General features: G+C 36.6%; 1 protein-coding gene across 2 annotated transcripts; it reads left to right on the top strand.

Moving 5' to 3' along the window:
- The first annotated feature begins 3728 nt into the window (after window positions 1-3728).
- On the top strand, window positions 3729-20958 carry LOC18433932 (eukaryotic peptide chain release factor subunit 1-3). Of its 2 annotated transcripts, none has more exons than XM_006844009.4 (3): window positions 3729-3797; window positions 18189-19622; window positions 20302-20958. In XM_006844009.4, exon 2 carries the CDS (start codon window positions 18219-18221, stop codon window positions 19530-19532), a length of 1314 nt encoding a protein of 437 aa, XP_006844072.1. In that variant the 5' UTR covers window positions 3729-3797; window positions 18189-18218; the 3' UTR covers window positions 19533-19622; window positions 20302-20958. The 2 variants fall into 2 exon arrangements, with proteins under 2 accessions (XP_006844072.1, XP_011623241.1); XM_011624939.3 differs by having other exon boundaries at window positions 3729-3979.
- The last annotated feature ends 1309 nt before the right edge of the window (window positions 20959-22267 follow it).

Genomic DNA, 22267 nt, shown 5'->3' with positions numbered 1-22267 from the left:
TAACTCAGACATGCATGGCAGGCCCAGCTCGAGCATGTATGACGGGCCCAGCTCAAATATGTAGGGAGGGGTTGGTGGCAATATGTATCAAGAGGAATCAGACATTGAAGAAATTGTTTCTAGCTGATTTATGAGCGCCAGTATTGTAGGTCATGGTCGTATAGACCCATTTGTCTCAAAACCTAAATCAGAACAGATGACCCTCAAGGCATGGTGAAAGGTACGAGAAACATGTTGGGCAGATATGTTAGTAAATGATTATACGATAAAAGGATCCCCTTTGATGTAGCCAATAGCCCATATTTTTCACTTATGGTCAACGCAATTCAGAGAGCCAGGCCCGGGGTAAAACCCCCGACGGCATATGAGCTCAATGGACTAATATTGGATGAAGAGGTGAAGGAAGTTAGAAAGTAGATTGAAGAATATAAACAGAGTTGGCCAAGAACAGACATTACTCTCATGAGTGATGGTTGGTTGAATAAAGTTAGCAAAAAGGAGTTTGTAAACTTTTTGGCCTATTCCCCAAAAGGTACAGTGTTTTTACCGAGTAAAGATGTATTAGGGACGAAGAAAGATGCAAACTTCTACGTATGACTATATGATCAGATAGTGGAGGAGGTGGGAGATAAGCATGTAGTTCAGTTTATTATGGACAATGCACGTGCATGTGTTTATGCGGGCAAGAAATTGATGGATAAGAGGAAGCATCTAGTATAGACCTCGTGTGCTGCACACAGCATCAATCTTATGTTAGAGCAGATCGGTGAGATCAAAATTATGAAAGAGACTCTACAAGAAGCGAGGTTGGTGTCAAGATTTATATATAACCATTCTAAAATTTTATTTTTGTTCAGAGAATCGTCTAAGAAAAAAGAGATAAGCAGGCCTGCCATAACCCGCTTTGCGACAGATTACTTGACTGTGGACTCCATTCGGGAATCTGAAGGTGCAATAAAGAGATTGTTTACCAGTGAAGAGTAGTTAAATGATCGCCTCTCGAAGTCTAGTACCGAGCTAAAAGTTGACGGCATGGTCTCAAATAGGAGGTTCTGGTCTCGATGTTCCAGTATCGTAGAAGCCACTGCCCATTTGGTCACGGTGTTAAGAATGGTGGATGCTGACAAGAAAGCTACCATGGGCATCCTTTATGAAGGTATCGAGAGGGGCCAAATAAGCTATTGGGGAGAAGTGTAGTTTTGCTAGTAAAGTGATCAAGATTATAGAAAGAATGTGAAACACTAAATTTGGACGTCTAATTCATTATGCAGGTAAATATATATTTATATCATTAGAATGTCTCATTCTAAATTATTTTTTTATGAAATTTTAAATGACATTTCTCTATCTATACATTTTTTGGGTTACTACTTCAACCTAAATTTTTTCTATTTGACACTTGAACATCCCCACAAGATTATGAAAGGGGTCAGATACATTATTGCCAGGTTGGAGAAAAGTCATCGAAACCAGGTAGCAACAATACAAGAAGTGTTATTTAATATTTCGGTAAGAACTTGATTGAGTTGTTTTATTTGTGAAGAATAATGCACTAAAACGGAATATTTTGTTTTAGCTTGTTATGTATAGGGATGCTATAGGATCTTTCGAAACTATATTTGCTAGAAATTCTCGAACTAAGATGGATTCAGGTTATCCCCTAACTAATATTTTGTTCATTCATATATTTAATCTTATGAATTGTTTTTGCCCTTACAATGCTTTTTGCATTTTAATCCAGCTGAATGGTGGGAGATATATGGTAGTGATGCACCTCACCTAAATAGGATAGCAATCAAGGTGCTCTCCCAGACATATTCTACTACTGGCTATGAGCGAAACTGGAGGACGTTTCAATGGTTGCATGCTACTAGAAGGAATCAACTCACTTCGGAGAAGCTTCAAAACTAGTCTACGTTCATTACAACTTAAACCTCCGAGAGCGACAAATAAAAAAGAAGCTTGAAGACTATGGTCCGATAGATTTGGACACGATATTTGTCACAGACACAACAGAACAATAGGTAGTAAAAGAAGAGGAGCCAGTGTTGCACAAAAGAGCATTCCTTGAGGCTATCGGTGAGGAAGATCTTGAAGAAGGTGATGAGCAGCATGAAAGAGGAAGCAGCCCGCCAACATATCCACAATTCGTCGGAGATGTCGGTGAAATTGCACCTAATGAGGGAGAGTGGGAAGGGGTTCTAAGGGAAAATACGAGAGATGATGATTCTGAGGTCACCTAATCCTAGCCAAATTATTCACATATCGAGTCCCAACAATAAGAGGATAGGGATGAATACGATAGTGTAGGTGAGCATGAAGGATGAACAAGCTTCGGAGATTTTGGATTAGGACCACAACAAAACACTAACACTCAAGGATTTGGGAATAGTCAGGTGCCCACTAATTTGGATGATTCGTTTTTAGATCAAGTCAATGAATTGTCACGCGAATTCAATCAATGGACCAAGATGAAGAACGACGTTGTCTGTCATTTATTTTTAGATCGTATGTTACGAATTGTATGCTTTATTGTAGTTCATGTATGATGATATACTTAATCTATGATAATTCTATGTTTATCCTTTTGTGTGATGTAAATTAAATGGTAAATAGTAGTTCATGCAGAGAAAAACCATATCAATATTCTCATGTTCATGCAAAGAAATAAAAATTCTTAATTGAGTACCCTCATTTCTTATTGAATTCCTTAAAAACAACATTTATAATGAATTTTAATAATTTTTTCGGATTTTTTTAAAGGTTTAATCCAACCAATTCAGCCGATTCCCTATCTGGATCGTCATTGACCGATCCATATGGGTTTTTGAGATGCCCGATCCGGGTCACCGATCTGCTTTTTAAACCACTGGTTAGAACTATAGTTTTCGAATGCTATATGTATTTTTTGTTAGAAATTAAAGCTTTCTAAATTAATAGTTCCAAACCATGTCGATTTCTTATCAATAGTGATTTGATAGGTCTCGACTACTTTGATTCCTTACAATGAGCTGTTCGACTCCTAGAAATGAGTAGTTGGAAACTAATAGTTCGAAGTTTCAATTCAAGAATATGGAGATATTAAAAATAAAAATACATAATATAAAATGTAAATCTGATGAACTTTCTTTTTTTGGGTGTGGTTTCTATAAGGTTGCAACCTTATACAATCCAATTAAGGCGCACCTCCAAATTTTATTATAACATGTAATTTTGGTGTAAAAAATTATTACGGTTATTGAAAATCTATTTTTATATCTAATTATAAAATTTTAAACTCTAAAAATAGTTAAAATTCAGTTGACTATAGACATAAAAATGGACGGTCCACATAATGTGTTGCAAGACGTATTATTTCTGGGACTTAATTTTTTTTTTTTTTTTTTTTTTTCATATTCGTACATCTAGATCTAGATGTTAAATTAGAAAGTTTTTCAACATTAAAACAACATTTTCTAATGAATGTTTTAGGTATATTTTTAATTCAACATTTTAAGGTTGCAACCTTATATAAACTTTTTCCTTCTTTTTTTATTAATCCAAAACTCGGAGATGTAACCCTAAATTTCCTCATAGACATCGAGTAAATAGGATTTCAACCGAGTAACTAAATGGATGACATGCTCCCGCGGGAACATATAACCGGTCTCTGGCGTTTTTAAGTGGTCTCGCTCTACACCGGATTCCGTCGCGACAATATAAGACGAAGCATTTTGCCCTCGCAACGCAGGCGCTCTGGGAGCTCTAATTCGCCATTTCGCGTGAGATTGGAGTGCCTGGTAGTTCTCTCAGATCAGGTGGAGGTTACTGGTGCCCTAATTTCCTACTCCTTTTTGCATCAGGGCTTGTTCTATTGCTAGGAACTCTTTTTTTTTTTAATCAAAATTAAGGGGTTTTGTCTTGCTGTCTTGCTCTTGAGGATTATCATCTGCTGGTTATTGGATCTTGGAAGCTTTTGTTTTGGAGGGTTTAGGACTTGGTATGATGAATGATTTTTGGTGGATAATGGTCATTCGGTTATTATAAATTTATAATTATTTGTTATCTGGGGCATTTTGAGGCTCTAGGGTTTTCTCTTTGTCTTGATTGTTACGACTTTGAACAGATTTGTGGTGATTGCTTTGTTTTGCTTTTGTCCCTGCTATTTAATGTGACCTAGGTTTCTCTTTGGTTTGTTTGCCTGTTGGAAAATGCTTCTTCGGTTTTGTTTCATTTGATTTTTTCTATCTTTGATGAATGAATACTTAGGGTTACTTTTTTTATGATATGAAAATTTTATGTAATGCATGTTATGTTTCTCTTTGATGTGTATCTGTTTTTGCGTGTTATTTTCATTTCATTTTTAATAATCAAGAATGTTCCAGTTTTTTGGTTTCATGTTAAACGTTTCGATGTGCTTATCTTTGATCTCTGTATATCTTTGGTTGTTAACATGTATGGCCATAAGGCCCAGCGTGACTTTGCCTACAATTGTGGGCTGGGAGGCCTACAATTGTGGGAGGAATTCTATGTTTATCACATCTTCACATGAACCAACGTCCATATGAATGTTGGATGAATATCCCTAAGATCAGGGAAAACCCTTTTTCGGAACGTTGGATGAATATCCCTAAGATCAGGGAAGACCCTTTCTCAGAGACCCTTTAGAAAGATAACAGCTAAGCCTTTTTCTTCTCTACTATAAAATGGGAAGCTAGAGAAAGGCAGAACGTAGCGAGAGAAAGAGCACAGAGCTTCATCTGTAAGCAAAAATAACTTCTCTACCCTCTCTCAAAAGGGCAAAAAAAATCCGGGCTTTGTGATTACCAGCATCACAACATCTCTTCTCTGATCTCGGGTTGGTCTCGCGCTCCATCAATTTTCGATTTTCGCGAACATTAGTATCAGAGCATCCAGGTTCCATCTTCCCAATTTTTTTTACTCTGAATTTTTTTTAACGATAGAGCTTAAGTGATTTGTTTGTTACGATCTATGCCCAATTTAGTTTTTGTGTATAAATCATGCTTCAAATATCACCTGCTGCTATCGTATCTTGGTTCAGTGATTTGTTTGTTACGATCTATGCCCAATTTAGTTTTTGTGTATAAATCGTGCTTCAAATATCATTTGCTGCTATCTTATCTTGGTTCACAGTGTTATCTTGGTTCACAATGTTAATTAATTAAAGGATAAGTATGCATGCACTCCCTTTGTATTAATCAATTTCAAATCACCTCTATCCCATTTTTTATGCGTGCGCTCTCTTTGTCTGATAAGTTGTGATATGGATATATGATACTGTGTGATATGGGATTGACTACCTAATTTTTTTTTAGTTGATCACTTTGGTTTACTCTCTGGAACATCCACAAAAATAGGGGTAGTTGATCATTTTGATTTACTCTCTAGAACATCCACAAAAATAGGGGTAGTTGATCACTTTGATTTACTCTATGGAACATCCATAAAAATAGGGGTTTGGGATTGAAACTCACTGCAACATCCACCAAAATAGGGGTTTGGTATTGGATCCCACGACATTCTCTATTGTGGATACAAGGGTTGGCACGTTACCACAAAAGTTTTTTTTTAAACGTGTTTGAAGGGGCTGATGAGAGTTTTGGATAACTCAACGTTAAGACCCATACCACAGTGTTCCTTCTCTCTCTCTTCGATCAATAGCGAGAAGAGGAACAAACGTTGTTGCCTACCCACAAAACCTTGCGCTCTCTTCAATTAAAAAAAAAACGTAGAAGACAGAGGAAACCCTGTTGCATGCTAGTTGTTGTGCATATCTTCATTAAAAATAGATAACATCCGTGTTAAGCTTTATATCCTACTTCTAAGTGTTGATTTTGGTGTGGGTCCATTATTTTACATTGTCTTTGTCCGGTGGTCCCTAATGAGATAACAAATGACCTAAAGAATTTGATTTTGCTCATTTTTTTTATTGCTGATATTTCAGTTATGAAATAATAATATATATATATATATTAAAAAAAAAAGGGAAAGAAGAAGGGGGCTGAATACATATTTTGCTATTTTATTGCCTTGTATCTTGTTGATATTTCTATTAAGAATTTTCTTTTTTTTAATTATGGAAGACTTATTTTGCTGATACTTGAATACAATTATTACACTTAACAGTCTTGCTGTGATAATAGAAATTGATTTGTCTTCTCAAGTGAATCACATACTTGATATTTGCTCTTTTATTATAAGGGCTCTTGCACCCCAAATAAATAAATATATGGGGGAATTTTATCCTTGATAATCCTAGTACTTACTTATAAATTGAGAGATTGCCTATTTCAATTTTTTTTTAAGGCATCACTTAATAATTGATATTGTTTTATGAAATAAGTGCAACTCTTTCTATACAAGTATTGACCACATGTTCAAATTTTTGGTGCCTTGTTTAGCTTCTTTAGAACTTAGAAAGTATTTGGTTGTTCACACAAAACTTAGCAAATGGCTAGTAGAATTGTAATGGCTGAACTTTCTAAAGTTGAAAAATTGAATGGAAACAATTTTGGGATGTGGAAGAGGAAGATGGAATATCTCCTCATCCAAGATAGAATCATATATGTACTAAAAGATGATCCACCAGTAGTTGGTGATAAACCAACTGAAGAAGAAAAGAAAAAGTTAGAAAATTTTTTAGAAGATGACCTATAGCAAAAACTTCCATTTTAACTTTTATGCAAGATAACCTTATTAAGGTTTTCAAGCATCATGAAACATGAAAGAAAATGCTGGAGGCAATAAAAACTAAATATAATTTAACATCTGAAACACACCTCCAATTGGTTTAGAGCAATACAACTCATTCAAAATGAAGGAGGGTAATAATGTAGTGGAACATGTAAACAAAATACTTGTCATGGTTAAGGACTTCGCCATTGTTGGGAATGAAGTCCTTGAGCACATGCAAGTTTCCACAATCTTAAATAGCCTTCCACCTTCATGGAGGATGGTAACAATTGCACTTAGGTTGAATGCCAAAGCTCTTATATTAGGGGACCTACCTATGCAACTAGCCTTAGAACAAGAACATATGAACAAAGATAAAAAGAGTGAGCTCGTACTTGCTCAAGGACATTCCAAACTAGCCAACCCAAGCCTAAATTTGAAGGGAACTTTAATAAAAGGAACAATGGGTTAAAAAATAGAGGAATTAAGCCCTACAACCAATAAATTAAACAAGGACTGCCAAAAGGCTTCTTATGTGGTTAGCTAGGTCACTTCAAGAACCGCTGCCTACAGAACAGAAACCCGCAAAATCCAAAGAATAACGGAAATGGAAGCAAGAGGCGTGAAGTTGTTTGTGTGGTCTCTGAGTGCCTGTTGGCAGACCACGACATCAAAGGATGGTGGGTAGACTCGGGCGTTAATCGGCATATCGCAAGCTCAAAAGGCCTCTTCAAGGACTTTAAAGAACTAAAAGTTGGGGAGAAACGTATCTATATGGGGAACAACACCTAATCTGATGTATTAGGTGTAGGAACTTGTAGGTTGTATGTGGGGACAATCGATCTTGTATTAACTGATGTATGTTTTGTCCCTTGTACGAGATGAAATATTGTATCGGTCCCCTTGCTTATTAGAAAGGGCTTTGAAGTCCGCTTTCGATGATTGAAACTATCAATCGGAGAGCGTGGACCAATTTATGCTTGGGGACACTTGGTTGATGATCACAACTTGTTCATTCTTCATGTAAATGAGAAAGCTGATAATAATATTTCATCATATTCTGGTTATGTTGATTGTGTAATGATTGTTGATGCATATACTTGGCATCTTAGGCTTGGCCACATAGGAAAAGACAAAATAAATAGGTTAATAAAAGTGGGTCTTATTCCAATTCCAAGTAATGTGGAATTTCCAACCTGTCAGCATTGCTTGTCAGGAAAAATGACTAAGAAGTCATTCAATAAAGGGGAGAGAGCTAATGAGTTATTGAATGTGGTCCACTCAGACATTTGTGGGCCCCTCAATGTTAAAACTCATAGAGGGATGTCATACTTCATCACTTTTATTGATGATTTTTCTAGATTTGGATACGTTTATCTAATTCACCATAAATCAAAAGCTTTAGAAAAATTTAAAATATATAAAAGGGAAGTAGAAAATAAATTAGGTAGGAACATCAGAGTTCTTAGAACTAATAGGGGAAGTGAATACACATCTGAATTCGAAGCTTTTAATGCTTATTGCCAAGAATATGGTATTAAAAGACATACTACTATGCCTTATATGCCACAACAAAATGGAATAGCTGAATGGCGTAATAGAAGCCTCTTAGAAATGACTAGATCCATGATGGCTCATGCTAATCTACCCAAGACCTTTTGGGGCAAAGCAATGCGCACATCCATGTGTAATCTTAATAGGGTTCCAACTAAGGCAATAAATTCTACCTCTTATGAGATGTGGATAGGTAGAAAATTTGATCTATCCAACTTAAAGAAGTGGGGGTCGACTGCGCATGTCCTAATTCCATATCAGCATAGAAATAAGTTAGAAAACAAAACTCTAGTTTTGCAATTTTATAGGATACCCCAAAGGATCAATGGGATATCGATTTTATCATAAAGATATGAGACTCATTGAAAGCAGAGATGCTGAGTTCCTAGAAGATTTTATTGAAGAAAACATACCCGTAGTAGATAATGGTAATCCACTTAATATCATAAATGATTTAGAACCATTACCTACAGTGGATATGGATAACCTTGATCAACATGATGGTGTTGAAATATCCACACACCCAATGTTAAGTGGTTAAAAGAGGTCTAGAGCTCCTCCATTATACCTTGATGACTTCTATGTCTATATGAGTGAGGAGACAAACAACCTTATTGATCTAGATGAAATCGATGACCCTTTTGACTTCAATGATGCTATGAAGTCCCAAGAATCTCAAGAATGGCTTAGTGCCATGAGAGAGGAATTAGATTCTATTGAAAAAAATAAAGTTTGGGATTTATATGATTTACCGTCAGATAGGAAACCTATAGGTTTTAAATGGGTACTTAAAAAGAAATTAAAATCTGATGGATCAATTGATAAATTTAAAGCTACGTTAGTAGCAAAGGGCTTTACCCAAAGAAAGGGAGTCGACTATGTCGACACTTATTTCTCAATTGCAACGTTTGTATCCATTAGAATAATTTTGGCAATCGTTGCATACTATGACCTAGAACTTTACCAAATGGATGTAAAGACTGCATTTTTGAATGGTGAACTAAAGGAAACCGTCTACATGAAGCAACCTGAGGGCTTCATAATTAGAGGTCAAGAAAATAAAATATACAAATTAAATAAATCTTTATATGGTTTAAAATAATCTCCAAGACAATACTACTTAACATTTCATGATGCCATCCTACAAATGGGATATAAAGTAAATAGATTGGACCATTGTGTGTATGTCTTGAAGAGTGGGAGTAAATTCACAATACTCTTATTATATGTAGATGATATCGTAATAGCTGAAAATGACATAGAAATGATTGAGAAAACTAAGTCATGGCTTTGTTCTCTCGGTTTGAGATGAAATATATGGGAGAATCATCTTATGTCCTAGGCATAAAAATAATTAGATATAGAAAATCAAATATGTTGTGAGCCAAGAGGGATATCTGGACTCTGTTCTTAAAAGATTTCAAATGGACATTGTAAGCCATTGTCTACTCCTGTTAAAAAGGGAGTAAAGTTGTCTAGGAAGGATTGTCCAGTAGAAGGACAAGAAAAGCAATGTTTCCTATGCACAAGCTATTGGTAGCTTGGTATATGCCGTAAGATGTATTAGACCAGATTTAAGTTATACTGTAGGCTTTGTTAGTAGATATCAAAGTAATCCAGGTATAGCTCATTGGAAAGCAGTAAAAAGAATTCTGAGGTACATTAAGGGAGCAAAGCATTTAAAATTGTGTTTTCAAGTAGATGAGCATGAAGTTGTAGGATATTTAGATGCGGATTTTGCTGGAGATAAGGATGAATGTAAGTCCACGTAAGGACATATTTTCCTCTTTGGAGGGGCTGCTGTTTCTTGGTCTAGCAAGAAACAAGGGTGTGTAGCTAGGTACATACAAGAAGCAGAGTACATTGCATGTAGCACTGCTTGTACTTTCGCTGTCTGGATAAAGCGCTTCATAGATAATTTGAAGCTGCAAATAATCGATGGAGCGATCCAAATATTTTGTTATAATCAAGCTGCAATTAAATTAATTCAAAGTGGAGCAAATAACTCTAAAAGAAGATATATAGATGTTCAATATCACTACATTCAGAATGTAGTTGAGAAAGGTGAAGTAACTGTTAGTTACTTGGCCACATCAGATATGATTGCTGATCCATTAACAAAGGGTCTAAGTGCTGAGCTACTGTCTAAGCACACTAGTTTAATGAGACCTGAAAATGTCTAAGTCAGTCAGTTTTCATGAGTGACAAATCCGCATTAGCATGAAAATCCTCATGATGGACATTTGTTATGAGAGGCATATCCGCGAAAGCGTGAGAAAATCCTCATGACAAATTTTTTTTTTAAAGGTCATACTCAAAAGTGGGAGTATGCATGTGACTTATTATTATGTTTGGCCGTCATGACCAAGTGGGAGATGTTAACACGTATGGCCATAAGGCCTAGCGTGATTTTGCCTACAATTGTGGGCTGGGAGGCCTACAATTGTGGGAGGAATCCTATGCTTATCACATCCGACGTTCACATGAACCAACGTTCATATGAACCTTGGATGAATATCCCTAAGATCATGGAAGACCCTTTCTCAGAGACCTGTTGGTAAGATAACCGTTAAGCCCTTTTTTTCTCCCTATAAAATGGAAAGTCAGATAGAGGAAGAATACAACGAGAAGAAAGAAACACAGAGCTTCATTTGTAAGCAAAAATAACTTCTCTACTATCTCTTAAAAGGGCTAAAAAAATCCGGGCTCTGCGATCACCAGCCTCATAGCATCTCTTCTCTGATCTGGGGTTGGTTTCGGCTCCATCACTTTTCGCTAATGGAACGCGAGACCAACTCAAGATTAGAGAAGAGATGCCGTGAGGCTGGTGATCGTAGAGCTCGGATTTTTCTTGCCCATTTGAGAGAGAGTAGAGAAGTTATTTTTGCTTACAGATGAAGCTCTGTGTTTCTTTCTTCTCGCTGCGTTTTTCCTCTCTCTGGCTTCCCATTTTATAGGGAGAAGAAAAGGGCTTGACGATTATCTTTTCAACGGGTCTATGAGAAAGGGTCTTCTCTGATCTTAGGGATATTCATCCAATGTTCATATGGATGTTGGTTCATGTGAATGTTGGATGTGATAAGCACGGGATTCCTCCTACAATTGTAGGCCTCCCAGCCTACAAGGCACCAAAAAATTTAATATACTTGTACAGAAAGAGCTACAATTATTTTATAAAACAATATCAGTTATTAAGTGATGTCTTAAAAAAAATTGAAATAGGCAATCTCTCAATCTATAAGTAAGTACTAGGATTATCAAGGATAAAATTCCCCCTTACATTTATTTATCTGGAGTGCAAGAGCCCTTATAATAAAAGAGCAAATATCAAGTATGTGATTCACTTGAGAAGACAAATCAATTTCTATTATCACACCAAGACTGTAAGTGCATTAATTGTATTCAAGTATTAGCAAAATAAGTCTTCCATAATATTTTTTTTTTTTCTTAATAGAAATATCAGCAAGATATAAGGCAATAAAATATGTATTCAGCCCCCTTCTTCGTTCCCCTTATATATATATATATTATTTATTTAATAATATTATTATTTTATAACAAAAATATCAGCAATAAAAAAATGAGTAAAATCAATTTTTTTAGGTCATTAATTATCTCATTAGGGACCACCGGACAGAGACAATGTAAAATAATGGACCCGCACCAAAATTAACACTTAGAAGTAGGATATAAAGTTTAACACGGATGTTATCTGTTTTTAATGAAGATATGCACAACAACTAGCAAGCATGAGAGCTTCCTCTGTCTTCTACGTTTTTTTTATTTTTTGAAGAGAGCGCAAGGTTTTGTGGGTAGGCAAAAACGTTTGTTCCTCTTCTCGATATTGATTGAAGAGAGAGAGAAGGAGCGTTTTTTGGTATGGGCCTTAACGTTGAGTTATCCAAAACTCTCCTCAGCCCCTTCAAACACAGTTAAAAAAAAATAGAGTTTGGTGGTAGCGTGCCAACCCTTGTACCCACAATAGAGAATGTCGTGGGATCCATTCCCAAACCCCTATTTTTGTAGATGTTGCAGAGAGTTCCAATCCCAAACCCCTATTTTTATGGATGGTGCAGAGAGTAAATCAAAGTGATCAACTACCCCTATTTTAGTGGATGTTGCAGAGAGTAAATCCAAGTGATCATCTTAAAAAAAAATTAGGTAGTCAATCCCATATCACACTGTATCATATATCCATATTACAACTTATCAGACAAAGGGAGTGCACGTATAAAAAATGGGATAGAGGTGATTTGAAATTGATTAATACAAAGGGAGTGCACACATACTTATCTTTTAATTAATTAACACTGTGAACCATGATAAGATAGCAGCAAGTGATATTTGAAGCTCCATTTATACACAAGAAAATAAATTGGATATAGATCGTAACAAACAAATCACTTAAGCTCTATCGTTAAAAAATAATTAAGAGTAAAAAAATAGGGAAGATGGAACCTGGATGCTCTGATACCAATGTTAGCGAAAATTGATGGAGCGCGTGATCAGAGAAGAGATGCTGTGAGGCTGGTGATCGTAGAGCCCGGATTTTTCTTGCCCTTTTGAGAGAGAGTAGAGAAGTTATTTTTGTTTACAGATGAAGCTCTATGTTTCTTTCTTCTTGCTATGTTCTTCCTCTCTCTGGCTTCCCATTTTATAGGGAGAAGAAAAGGGCTTAATGGTTATCTTTCCCACGGGTCTCTGAGAAATGGTCTTCCCTGATCTTAGGGATATTCATCCAACGTTCATATGGGCGTTGGTTCATGTGAACGTTGGATGTGATAAGCATAGGATTCCTCCCACAATTGTAGGCCTCCCAGCTCACAGTTGTAAGCAAAATCACGCTAGGCCTTATGGCCATACGTGTTAACAGTTCATTCGAAGTTAAGGTTTTCTCATATTTTAAAATAGCATTTCTCTTTTAGGGGCAGTTTTTTATTTTGAATGACAAACTTAATTCTTTGAACGGTAGCTTAGATGAATTATATTGCCTTCCTTGTGTTACTTTAAAGAATTTAATTATCCCTGAACCATTTACCTTTGTGATTTTGATTGGTTCCCTTTAAAGTTGACTCAACACAGATTTATCGTCCTTATACCTATCTCCTCTGTAATTGATTTGAGCCTAGTGCTAATTGTTTGTGTATTATTCTCACCAATGAGTGCCATGACGTATCAGAATGGGGAATGCTATATTACATGCAAACCCTTATTCCTGCTTTGACATGCTTGTGTAATCAATGGGTGGATTTGGCTGTTTTGTTGAAGAATTTTCCCTTGATGTATCCGATATTGGTTTTCTTCATTGCTTTTTAGACATTGGTTTTTCTTATGGGAAAGAAAGATGCTTATTGGACAATCATTTCTTTCAAGAAGAGGAGGAGAGGGAGAGAGAAGGGGCGGGGGAGGGGGGGGGGGGTGTGTGTGTGGTGGTGGAGTTTCTAAATCCATCAAGAATATCTTAGAAAACAGAAAATCATGGAGCAATGCAAGTTGGCCATTTTTTTTTTGGGGGTGGGGCAGTTTCTAAATTTTTCAAGAAAAAGTTTCCAAGTTCGGAGGAATTTGGTGTTGCTAAAACTAAACTGGATTAGTTGGTATGAAATCTTTCGTGGTGAAATCAAACCTTGTCGGTCCAACTTTTTGGTCTAAAGTATGTTACTTTGGGGTGATCTTGATTTCTCTTTCACATTGATGCCTTGTTACATTTTCTTTTACTTTCTAAATCCATCAAGTATATCTTAGAAAACAGAAAATCCTGGAGCAATGCAAATAGGACATTTGGATTACTAGAGAATATTCATATCTGTAGTTTAATTCACTTGTCCATTGTAGTGATCAAACCACACAAAAAAAAAGAAATCCCTTGTCCCTTGTGTTTTCTTAATCCTTAAAAGAAAAGGTTCTTCAAAGGCCTTGGAAAATACTGAAAAATATCATATTTGGCTTTTAGAAGGTTGCTTATGGACCCCTGAATGGTTTGGGATTTGGCTGGTTTTGGAGTTAACTCGTTTAGTCCCATGTTGCCCCGAAACGCTTTTTTTTTTGTTTTCAAATTCACGATATAGTTCTTAAATTAGCTCTCTATTATGAAAATATAGTATAAAATTGGACTGGGCTATGTCTTAGTAACTTTTACAAGTCATTTACGAAACCGTAGTGTCCCTTTCAGTTTTTTTTTTGGTAGTTTCAAAAGTCTTCATGTGTGAATGACAAAAGCAAGAGAAAAACTAGTCAAAAGTAATGCATGTAGACACTGTTTTTTAAGATACTGCTTTAGGTGCAGTGGCAAGATGTGTATATTTGTGTGTTTTGCTGATCTGGCCTATTCAGTTAACTACCACATTCCATGTCTTAGTGGATGGTAAAGTCTTTGAATTCTTTCAAATGGGCTCACCATGAGGTACCTCCCCTGTGACTTGTAGCTCATATTTTCTTAAGTTATTTGACTTCTGGAAGTCCTCAGTTCATTTTCAATGTTCTGAGCAATTTAATGTATTTTCCAACACCCAGTTGGAACTTTTGTTTTGCGATAGATTCGCCCCCATTGAGATGCATCCTTGGTAACTCTGCCCTTTGTACTGTGCATGTATTTGTTCCTATGTTTATGCGTTTACTTGATTTAAATCAACATTATCAATAAAAAGAAGTAAAATATTAACTAAAAGAATTATCCTATATTGCTGCTGATTAAAGATCAACTCAGATGGCATTCTTCATAGCACCCATTTGATATCTTGTGTAGTACTCCAGACCCACTCCCAATTTTCCAAAAAATTTACTGGATTTGTGCTTGCCTTATTGCATTGGGATTTGGGAGAACCTTTGCCCTCACTCTTTACATGAGTTGCTTCTGTAGCCTTCTCACGAATGTCCAGTAGATGACATTTGACATTTAACATGCTCCTCATCACTCTAGCCATGATGCCTCTGAAAATTTTGTTGTTGCTTTCCATCCTGAGCCCCAAATAGATAGCGAGAGGGGAACATCTCTACAAGGAGCTTAGCTCATTTTTATAGGGCACCAAAAGACCCTGCCATGATGAGTCACGAGATTTGCTCGCAACTTTGGAATTACCTGGTACATGCAAAGAGCTGAAGGAATTTGTCTAAGATTTCTAATACAAACTTGCCATGGACAAGCAGATATTCAACTGTCTTCGTCGATGCCGACACATCACCTGTGAGTTACTGAATTGAGATTTTCTATTCAATTGACCTAAACCTCTTCACTAAGTGCGAGCTTAAACAACTCTAAAAACCTAAACCAAAATAGCTCTTCTCCTGAACCCACTTATCCTTTAAGTAACCTAAAAGAATTTTCATCCCTCTGTACAGTAGCAAACAGACTTTCCTTAAAGATTTGATGTTGGGCATCCAAATATTGCTGCTTCTGTTCTTGCTTTGGTTATTAGAAAGAGGTTAAGGAGAACATTCTAGATGCTACTATAGCAGCATGATATCCTTAATATCGATAATTAATACTTGAACGTGAATAATCACATAACGGCATACCAAAATATGCTCATATCTTGTTCTTCCACATTTTGGCATATTCTTATGTTAATATTCTTGTTGATATAATTAGCTTCCAAAAGGGATGCTAATTCTTCTATGGAGCATGAATTTTCTGGGCTGCATGCACAGAGGGATCTTCTAGATAGATAATTCAGCATGACCTATACATGTTACACTATTACAGAAATAAAAGCATAGAAGTTGCAAATTCTGGATAAGCAAATAATGTCTAAGATTCTACAATCAACCACGTTGGATATTATCACTCAAAAATTGAGTTTTTTTATTTTGAACTATATGCTTAGTTGGGAAAAGGTTATGATGTTGATGATTTCGATCTATATGCATTTTTGTGCCTTTTTCATTTCAAAGCTTTATATCAAATTAAGCCATTTTCTAGATATGCAACTTATATACATCCTTCTCTCCCCTGCCAAAAAAAAAAAAAAACAACCAACCCCAAAAATTCAGTGGTCAACCTATCCAGTAGATGATAAAAAAATCCAGTTGAAGTTCTGGTTGTCATCTTCATCACCTCCATCATTGTTTTCTCTCCTCTCCTGTTCGGCAACTAGATCACTTATTAAGATTACCTACAAAGAAGCTGGATTATATCAATGAAATCATATTCACATTCTATCTCATTCATAAGTTAATCTTGGCATCATTATCAAATACATGCCGTGAGGCATAGTACATTTGCAGCTTGGCTCTAGGGGTCTATCTCTTTTCCATGTTTGTCTAAGCCTTTAGTTTCTTTTTTCCTTTTTTTTTGTAGGTTGGTTTATTTGCTTTTAGGTGTTCTCTGCAGCAAATTGTGGGTTCTTCAAAATGTTTTGCTAATTAATCATTGTGTTGTTATAGTTCTTCAATGCATGACTGGTGCCTTATATATGCTTTCATATTGATGTAATTGGGTTGAGATTTGGGTTATTGTTTCTGATGAATGTGATTTGTGTAGTTGTGAATCATTGCCAGTCCCATGTCTCACACTGCCATCAGTTATTTAGGGTGAATAGTAGTTAAACCCCATCTTAGCAGACAGTTATAGGCCAGTCACATTACTCATCTAGGGGGAGCAGTCAGTAAATTCTGAAAGGTTCCAAGGGATTGTGAAAAAATGTAGCACTAGAAATAGCATAAATTTGAAATGTTGCTTGGTACTGACCTTCCCCGCCAAAAAAACAAAACAGAAAAAGAGAAAAATCCGAAAAAAGAAAAGAAAAGAGTGATAACATCATACGGTGAAGAGTAATCTATTGATGCATTGAATGCATGTAGCTGATTGTTTTTGTCTTTTTGTTTTTTTTGTCTTCAATTTATTTATCGATAATGATTATTTCTTAACAAAGTAGTACCCCTTGAAATGACTCTTTTTCCGAAGCTACTATTCTTCAAGTTGTTTAGATTACTTCTCTTAAATGGTCTGCACTTTTTCTTCAATTCTGTGCATTATTATTATTTTTTTCTTTCTTTGGGTCCCATTTGAATGGATCAAATTTTGCGAAAATGGATTTTATTTCATCCACTTAGGAGTGGAAAATGACCCATTTTTAGACATTCCACTATTCGTGGGTGAGGTTGACCCTGCTTGTCAACAAGATGCTGCCCAAACATTTCATGACCCTGAAAAAAGAAAACTGGCCTCCCTTTTTTTCTCAAGTGGGAAAGCTACTCATCTCCACAGTTCCTGATTAAGTGCAGACCGTGATCTTAGTTATGAGTATGCAATAGTGTACTCATTTAGTGTAGTACAGACGGTGATCTTAGTGTGGTACACTGCGCCTTATAAATAACTCCCTCCCTTGTTTGTCTGTCCAAATAGGGCCTTAGTTATTTTTTATACTTGGCATTTAAATAATGAATAAACCATCATACTCAACCTTTTGATCACAAAATTGTTCCCAAACACAAATGCTCTACTTTTTACTCAATGCCCTGTATTGGCCTGACAGTTCTGAAAAGTCATTCACTTGCCTGTGCGCATACTGAGAGGAGACCTGAATTGGCTGTATTGTGTCTTATTTGACATGGTGATTCTCCAGGGCAGAATGGGCATATAACTAGTTCACCTGATCATTTGGAAATGAGTCTTCTTCCACAATCATGTTCTTGTTTTTGGTTTGTTTTTCTAAAAAGAGCTCTCTTTTTTTTTGGTTCATCCATTTTGTTTTCCTTTGTTCATCCATATTACTATGATTCTGTGACAATTTGAAATCATGGATATGATATGTTGTAAATTTACACCCTATATGGCTCTATAAATACCCTTATGGGAAACATTGTTTGGGACAATTTTTTATTGTTTTAAATTCTCTGTAGTGTCATTGCAAGCTATCTTTTTTTATATGTGTCTTTTTATAAAATGAATTGTTGCTTCTGTAATATTTCAACCTGCAACTTGCTGTTATACAACATGTTAACTTCTTGTTTTACTCATGCAGTAACCTTGCTCTTGCTTCTATTTATTGTCAATGGCTGACGGTCATGAAACTGATAAGAACATCGAGATATGGAAGATAAAGAAACTCATCAAGGCCTTGGAGGCTGCAAGGGGCAATGGCACGAGCATGATCTCTCTTATCATGCCTCCTCGTGATCAAATCTCAAGAGTTACAAAGATGCTTGGTGATGAGTTTGGTACTGCCTCTAACATCAAATCTAGGGTTAACAGGCAATCTGTTCTTGGTGCCATTACCTCGGCCCAACAAAGGCTTAAGCTGTACAACAAAGTCCCCCCTAATGGGCTGGTTTTATATACAGGGACTATAGTTACTGAAGATGGGAAAGAGAAGAAAGTGACAATAGACTTTGAGCCCTTCAAACCTATTAACGCCTCTTTGTACCTTTGTGACAACAAGTTCCATACTGAGGCCTTAAATGAGCTCTTGGAGTCCGATGACAAGTTTGGCTTCATTGTCATGGATGGTAATGGCACGTTGTTTGGCACTCTTAGTGGAAACACCCGAGAAGTTCTCCATAAGTTCACAGTGGACCTTCCTAAGAAACATGGAAGAGGAGGGCAGTCAGCCTTGCGATTTGCTAGGCTTCGAATGGAGAAACGTCATAATTATGTTAGGAAAACTGCTGAGCTTGCAACCCAATTCTTCATAAACCCAGCCACAAGCCAGCCCAATGTAGCGGGTCTGATCCTTGCAGGGTCTGCTGACTTTAAAACCGAGCTTAGCCAATCCGATATGTTTGATCCCCGCCTCCAAGCCAAGATATTAAATGTGGTCGATGTTTCTTATGGTGGGGAAAATGGGTTTAACCAGGCCATTGAGCTCTCTTCTGAGATCCTCTCGAATGTGAAGTTTATCCAGGAGAAGAAGCTCATAGGCAAGTATTTTGAAGAGATAAGCCAAGATACAGGAAAATACGTTTTTGGTGTTGAAGATACATTGAAGGCTTTGGAGATGGGTGCTGTAGAAACCCTAATTGTGTGGGAGAATTTGGACATTAACAGGTACTTGTTGAAGAATAGTGTTACAGGGGAGATAGTTATAAAGCATTTGGCCAAGGAACAAGAGGCTGATCAAAACAATTTTAGGGACCAGGCTAATTCAGCAGAATTGGAGGTTCAGGAGAAGATTTCACTATTGGAATGGTTTGCTAATGAGTATAAAAAGTTTGGGTGTACTTTGGAGTTTGTGACCAATAAGTCTCAAGAGGGATCACAGTTTTGTAGAGGTTTTGGTGGTATCGGTGGTATTCTTCGATACCAGCTCGATATGAGGTCCTTTGACGAGCTCTCAGATGAAGGTGAGATTGACGATGACTCGGAATAGCAATCATCTGATTTGCTGGTGCGACGGTCACCGGCGTTTCACCATGCCGCCGGTGGCATCATAATGCATGAAACGTCTTCAAAACATATGGTATGCTTTCTCGCTCTCATATGTATGCTCTGTGTATGTGTGTGTGTGTGTGTGTGTGAGGCATGTTCTTTAGCATTCACGCTAGCAACTCCGATTTCTTTGAGCGCTCTCTCTCTCTCACTCAAAATATGAGGCAGGCATGAGGTGTGTATCCCCCCTGTGATAGATGGTCACGTGCTCCCCCTCCCCCATCTTGTATGGGTGCGCATCTGCTTGTGTATGTGTGAGCGTGCATTTGTGCATCTATTTGGAATTTAATATTGTGAAATTATTATTTTATTCTTATGTGGATATGTTTCAATTTATCAATGTATTTTTTTTCCAAGAGAATCATGTAAGTGGAGATTTACTGATTTGGAGATGCAATAGGTGAAGAACAGAAGTTGGGATTGAGGTCTTGACTAGAATCATTTCAATTAGCGACCCAAGTTCCATCTTTGTCATGGCATATATTAAGGAAGCTAAAATTTGTGAAGAATTTGTCTCTGATTGTTCTTTCCGCCTCTTTATGTGCAATTCCAAATGGTTTATTGGTTCACGACCGCAAGACCTAGATGTTTATTCGTCCCCTCCACCCTTATTTCATGTACTTTTTGTTTACTTGTTGGCTCAGATGTGTTTTGTGTTTGATATGATCTTGGAATATCTATTTGAGTTTGTTGGTTTGGTGCCTGTGTAGGTGAATATCGTTGGTGGTTTCGGAAACATGATCGAAAGTGTGGGAGCTAATTTTAGAGATCTTGGTGTTGGCCGTTTTGATGCATAGCTTGACTATATTTGGCAGATGACACAATGTGCGCTATTTGTCGATGGTGCAAGAAGCTTGATTATACTTATTCAGGTTTTCTAAGATCTAGGGTTGAAGTCCTTGACATTCCATATACAGTATTAAGATCTAGGGTTGAAGTCCTTGACATTCCATATACAGTATTATGGCATGTGTGTGTCATGGAGTTGAGATGAAGATTTTGCTTAGAGTTTTACTTTGACGTTTGGTGCGCTCTCTCTCGCTGTCGCACACACAGTTTAGATGGTTGCTGCTCTTACACTTGGAGGGTCGTATCTTAGTAACGTTGGCTAATTTCTCTGGAACATATGATTCAAGAGTGCGAGGTAGTGTACCGTTTTGAATAAAGTAGAGTAAATTGCAAGAATGTGGGGTAATATCCAATTTTCATTAATGTTAGTTGAAGATTTATCAGTGTTTGATGTGGGGTATGAACACTTTTGGTTTTGCTCATGTTTTCTCTTATTTTATGTAGTAATACACTAGAATGTGGGAGTGGTATACCTGTGCCCTGATGATTTTGAATGATGACTGTTGTGTGTTGTGACATATTGTGCATTGCGAACATTGTGTTCGAGCATTATTTCTTTTTGGGAATGGCCTTTAGGCATGGGTGGTCAGGGTGGTGGGTTGCCACAATGTGACGTCTAGAGTTTGTTCTTACCACTGAACTCCAAAAAGAAAGAAACACTTTTTTTGTCCGAATGTGAGTGCTCATGCATTCCGCACTTTCGCTATGGGAAAAAGAAAAACATTCTATGTTGGAATGTGAGTGCTTGTGCATTCCTCTCACTCTCTTAGTGTGCTCTCTGAAAGATTGTGAGGTAGCATATTTGTGCTTGGGATAAAGGGGTACATATGGCGGACAGTCAACATTATATTTGGGTGCTCTTTCTTTTTGGAATGTGGTGGTAGGGTTTTCTTCTCACGATTGATATGTGTGAAAATACTCACTTCTTATATGAGTATTTTTATATGAAAAAATTCTTCTGTATGATTAGGTTTGGGACTTATACTAATTGGCTGTCAATTAGTGTGAACAAAATGCATTGGGAGCAATTGGTATGATAATATTTGCACACTCATACAAGGCAGTTTTTTTGTGTGAACATACTTTTAGAAAGTGTTTTCATGTGTCAGCTTTGAGCTTTTATATTTACTTTTAATCAAGTGATGAGTTAGCAAGCTTATGCAATTGATTAAGGAATGAGTATTGGCACTCCTATGCTATTTAATGTTTGACATCAGTGTATTAAAATTTGGATTGGTGGGGGTGGATCGATCACTCCATAAATACGAGTAGGATGTTGGATTGATTCTGTCTGAATTAGTGATCTAGAAAGATACGAAAATATGAATAAATAGAAAAAATAAAAAAAAAACATGGTTTAGGATGGGGATTTAGGGGAGAGAAAATATTAGATATGTTTAAAAAAAAGGAAAAAAATATATGAAGGGAGATTTTACGGGGCAAATTGGGTAGGGATCCATACCATCCTAAGATGTGGTTTGGTTTCAACCGAGTTCCAATTCCAATTGACGATTCAGATTGGGAATCATTGGATATTTTATTGAATTGGGAATCATTGGATATTTTATTTTAAAATACTGTTGGATGGTATTGCGAATGGATGTTGGGTTGTGAGGAACCCTGTTTGAAAATTTGTGGAAATTTTAGTGATTAATATGGTTGGTTTGGCGATCTAAAATGGAATGCTCTTTATGAGTGGGATGTCTATTTTTCTTTTTGTATTTATGTTCAATGGTTCAATAGCTACCGCCCTTTCATATCTGCTGGCTTGCGATGTTTTTAATATTTTGGGATAAAAGTGAAATAAGTAATCCAGCTTGGGACCCA

The sequence above is a fragment of the Amborella trichopoda genome, chromosome 10 (genome assembly GCF_054954075.1).
Source record: "Amborella trichopoda isolate Santa Cruz 75 chromosome 10, AtrichopodaSantaCruz75HAP2 v2.0, whole genome shotgun sequence".
NCBI classification, from domain to species: domain Eukaryota; kingdom Viridiplantae; phylum Streptophyta; class Magnoliopsida; order Amborellales; family Amborellaceae; genus Amborella; species Amborella trichopoda.
This window is presented reverse-complemented; position numbering and strand designations above follow the sequence as displayed.

What these genes read in the sequence shown, in the direction of transcription:
- LOC18433932 (XM_006844009.4), top strand. Translation starts at nt 18,219, where the DNA reads ATGGCTGACGGTCATGAAACTGATAAGAACATCGAGATATGGAAGATA.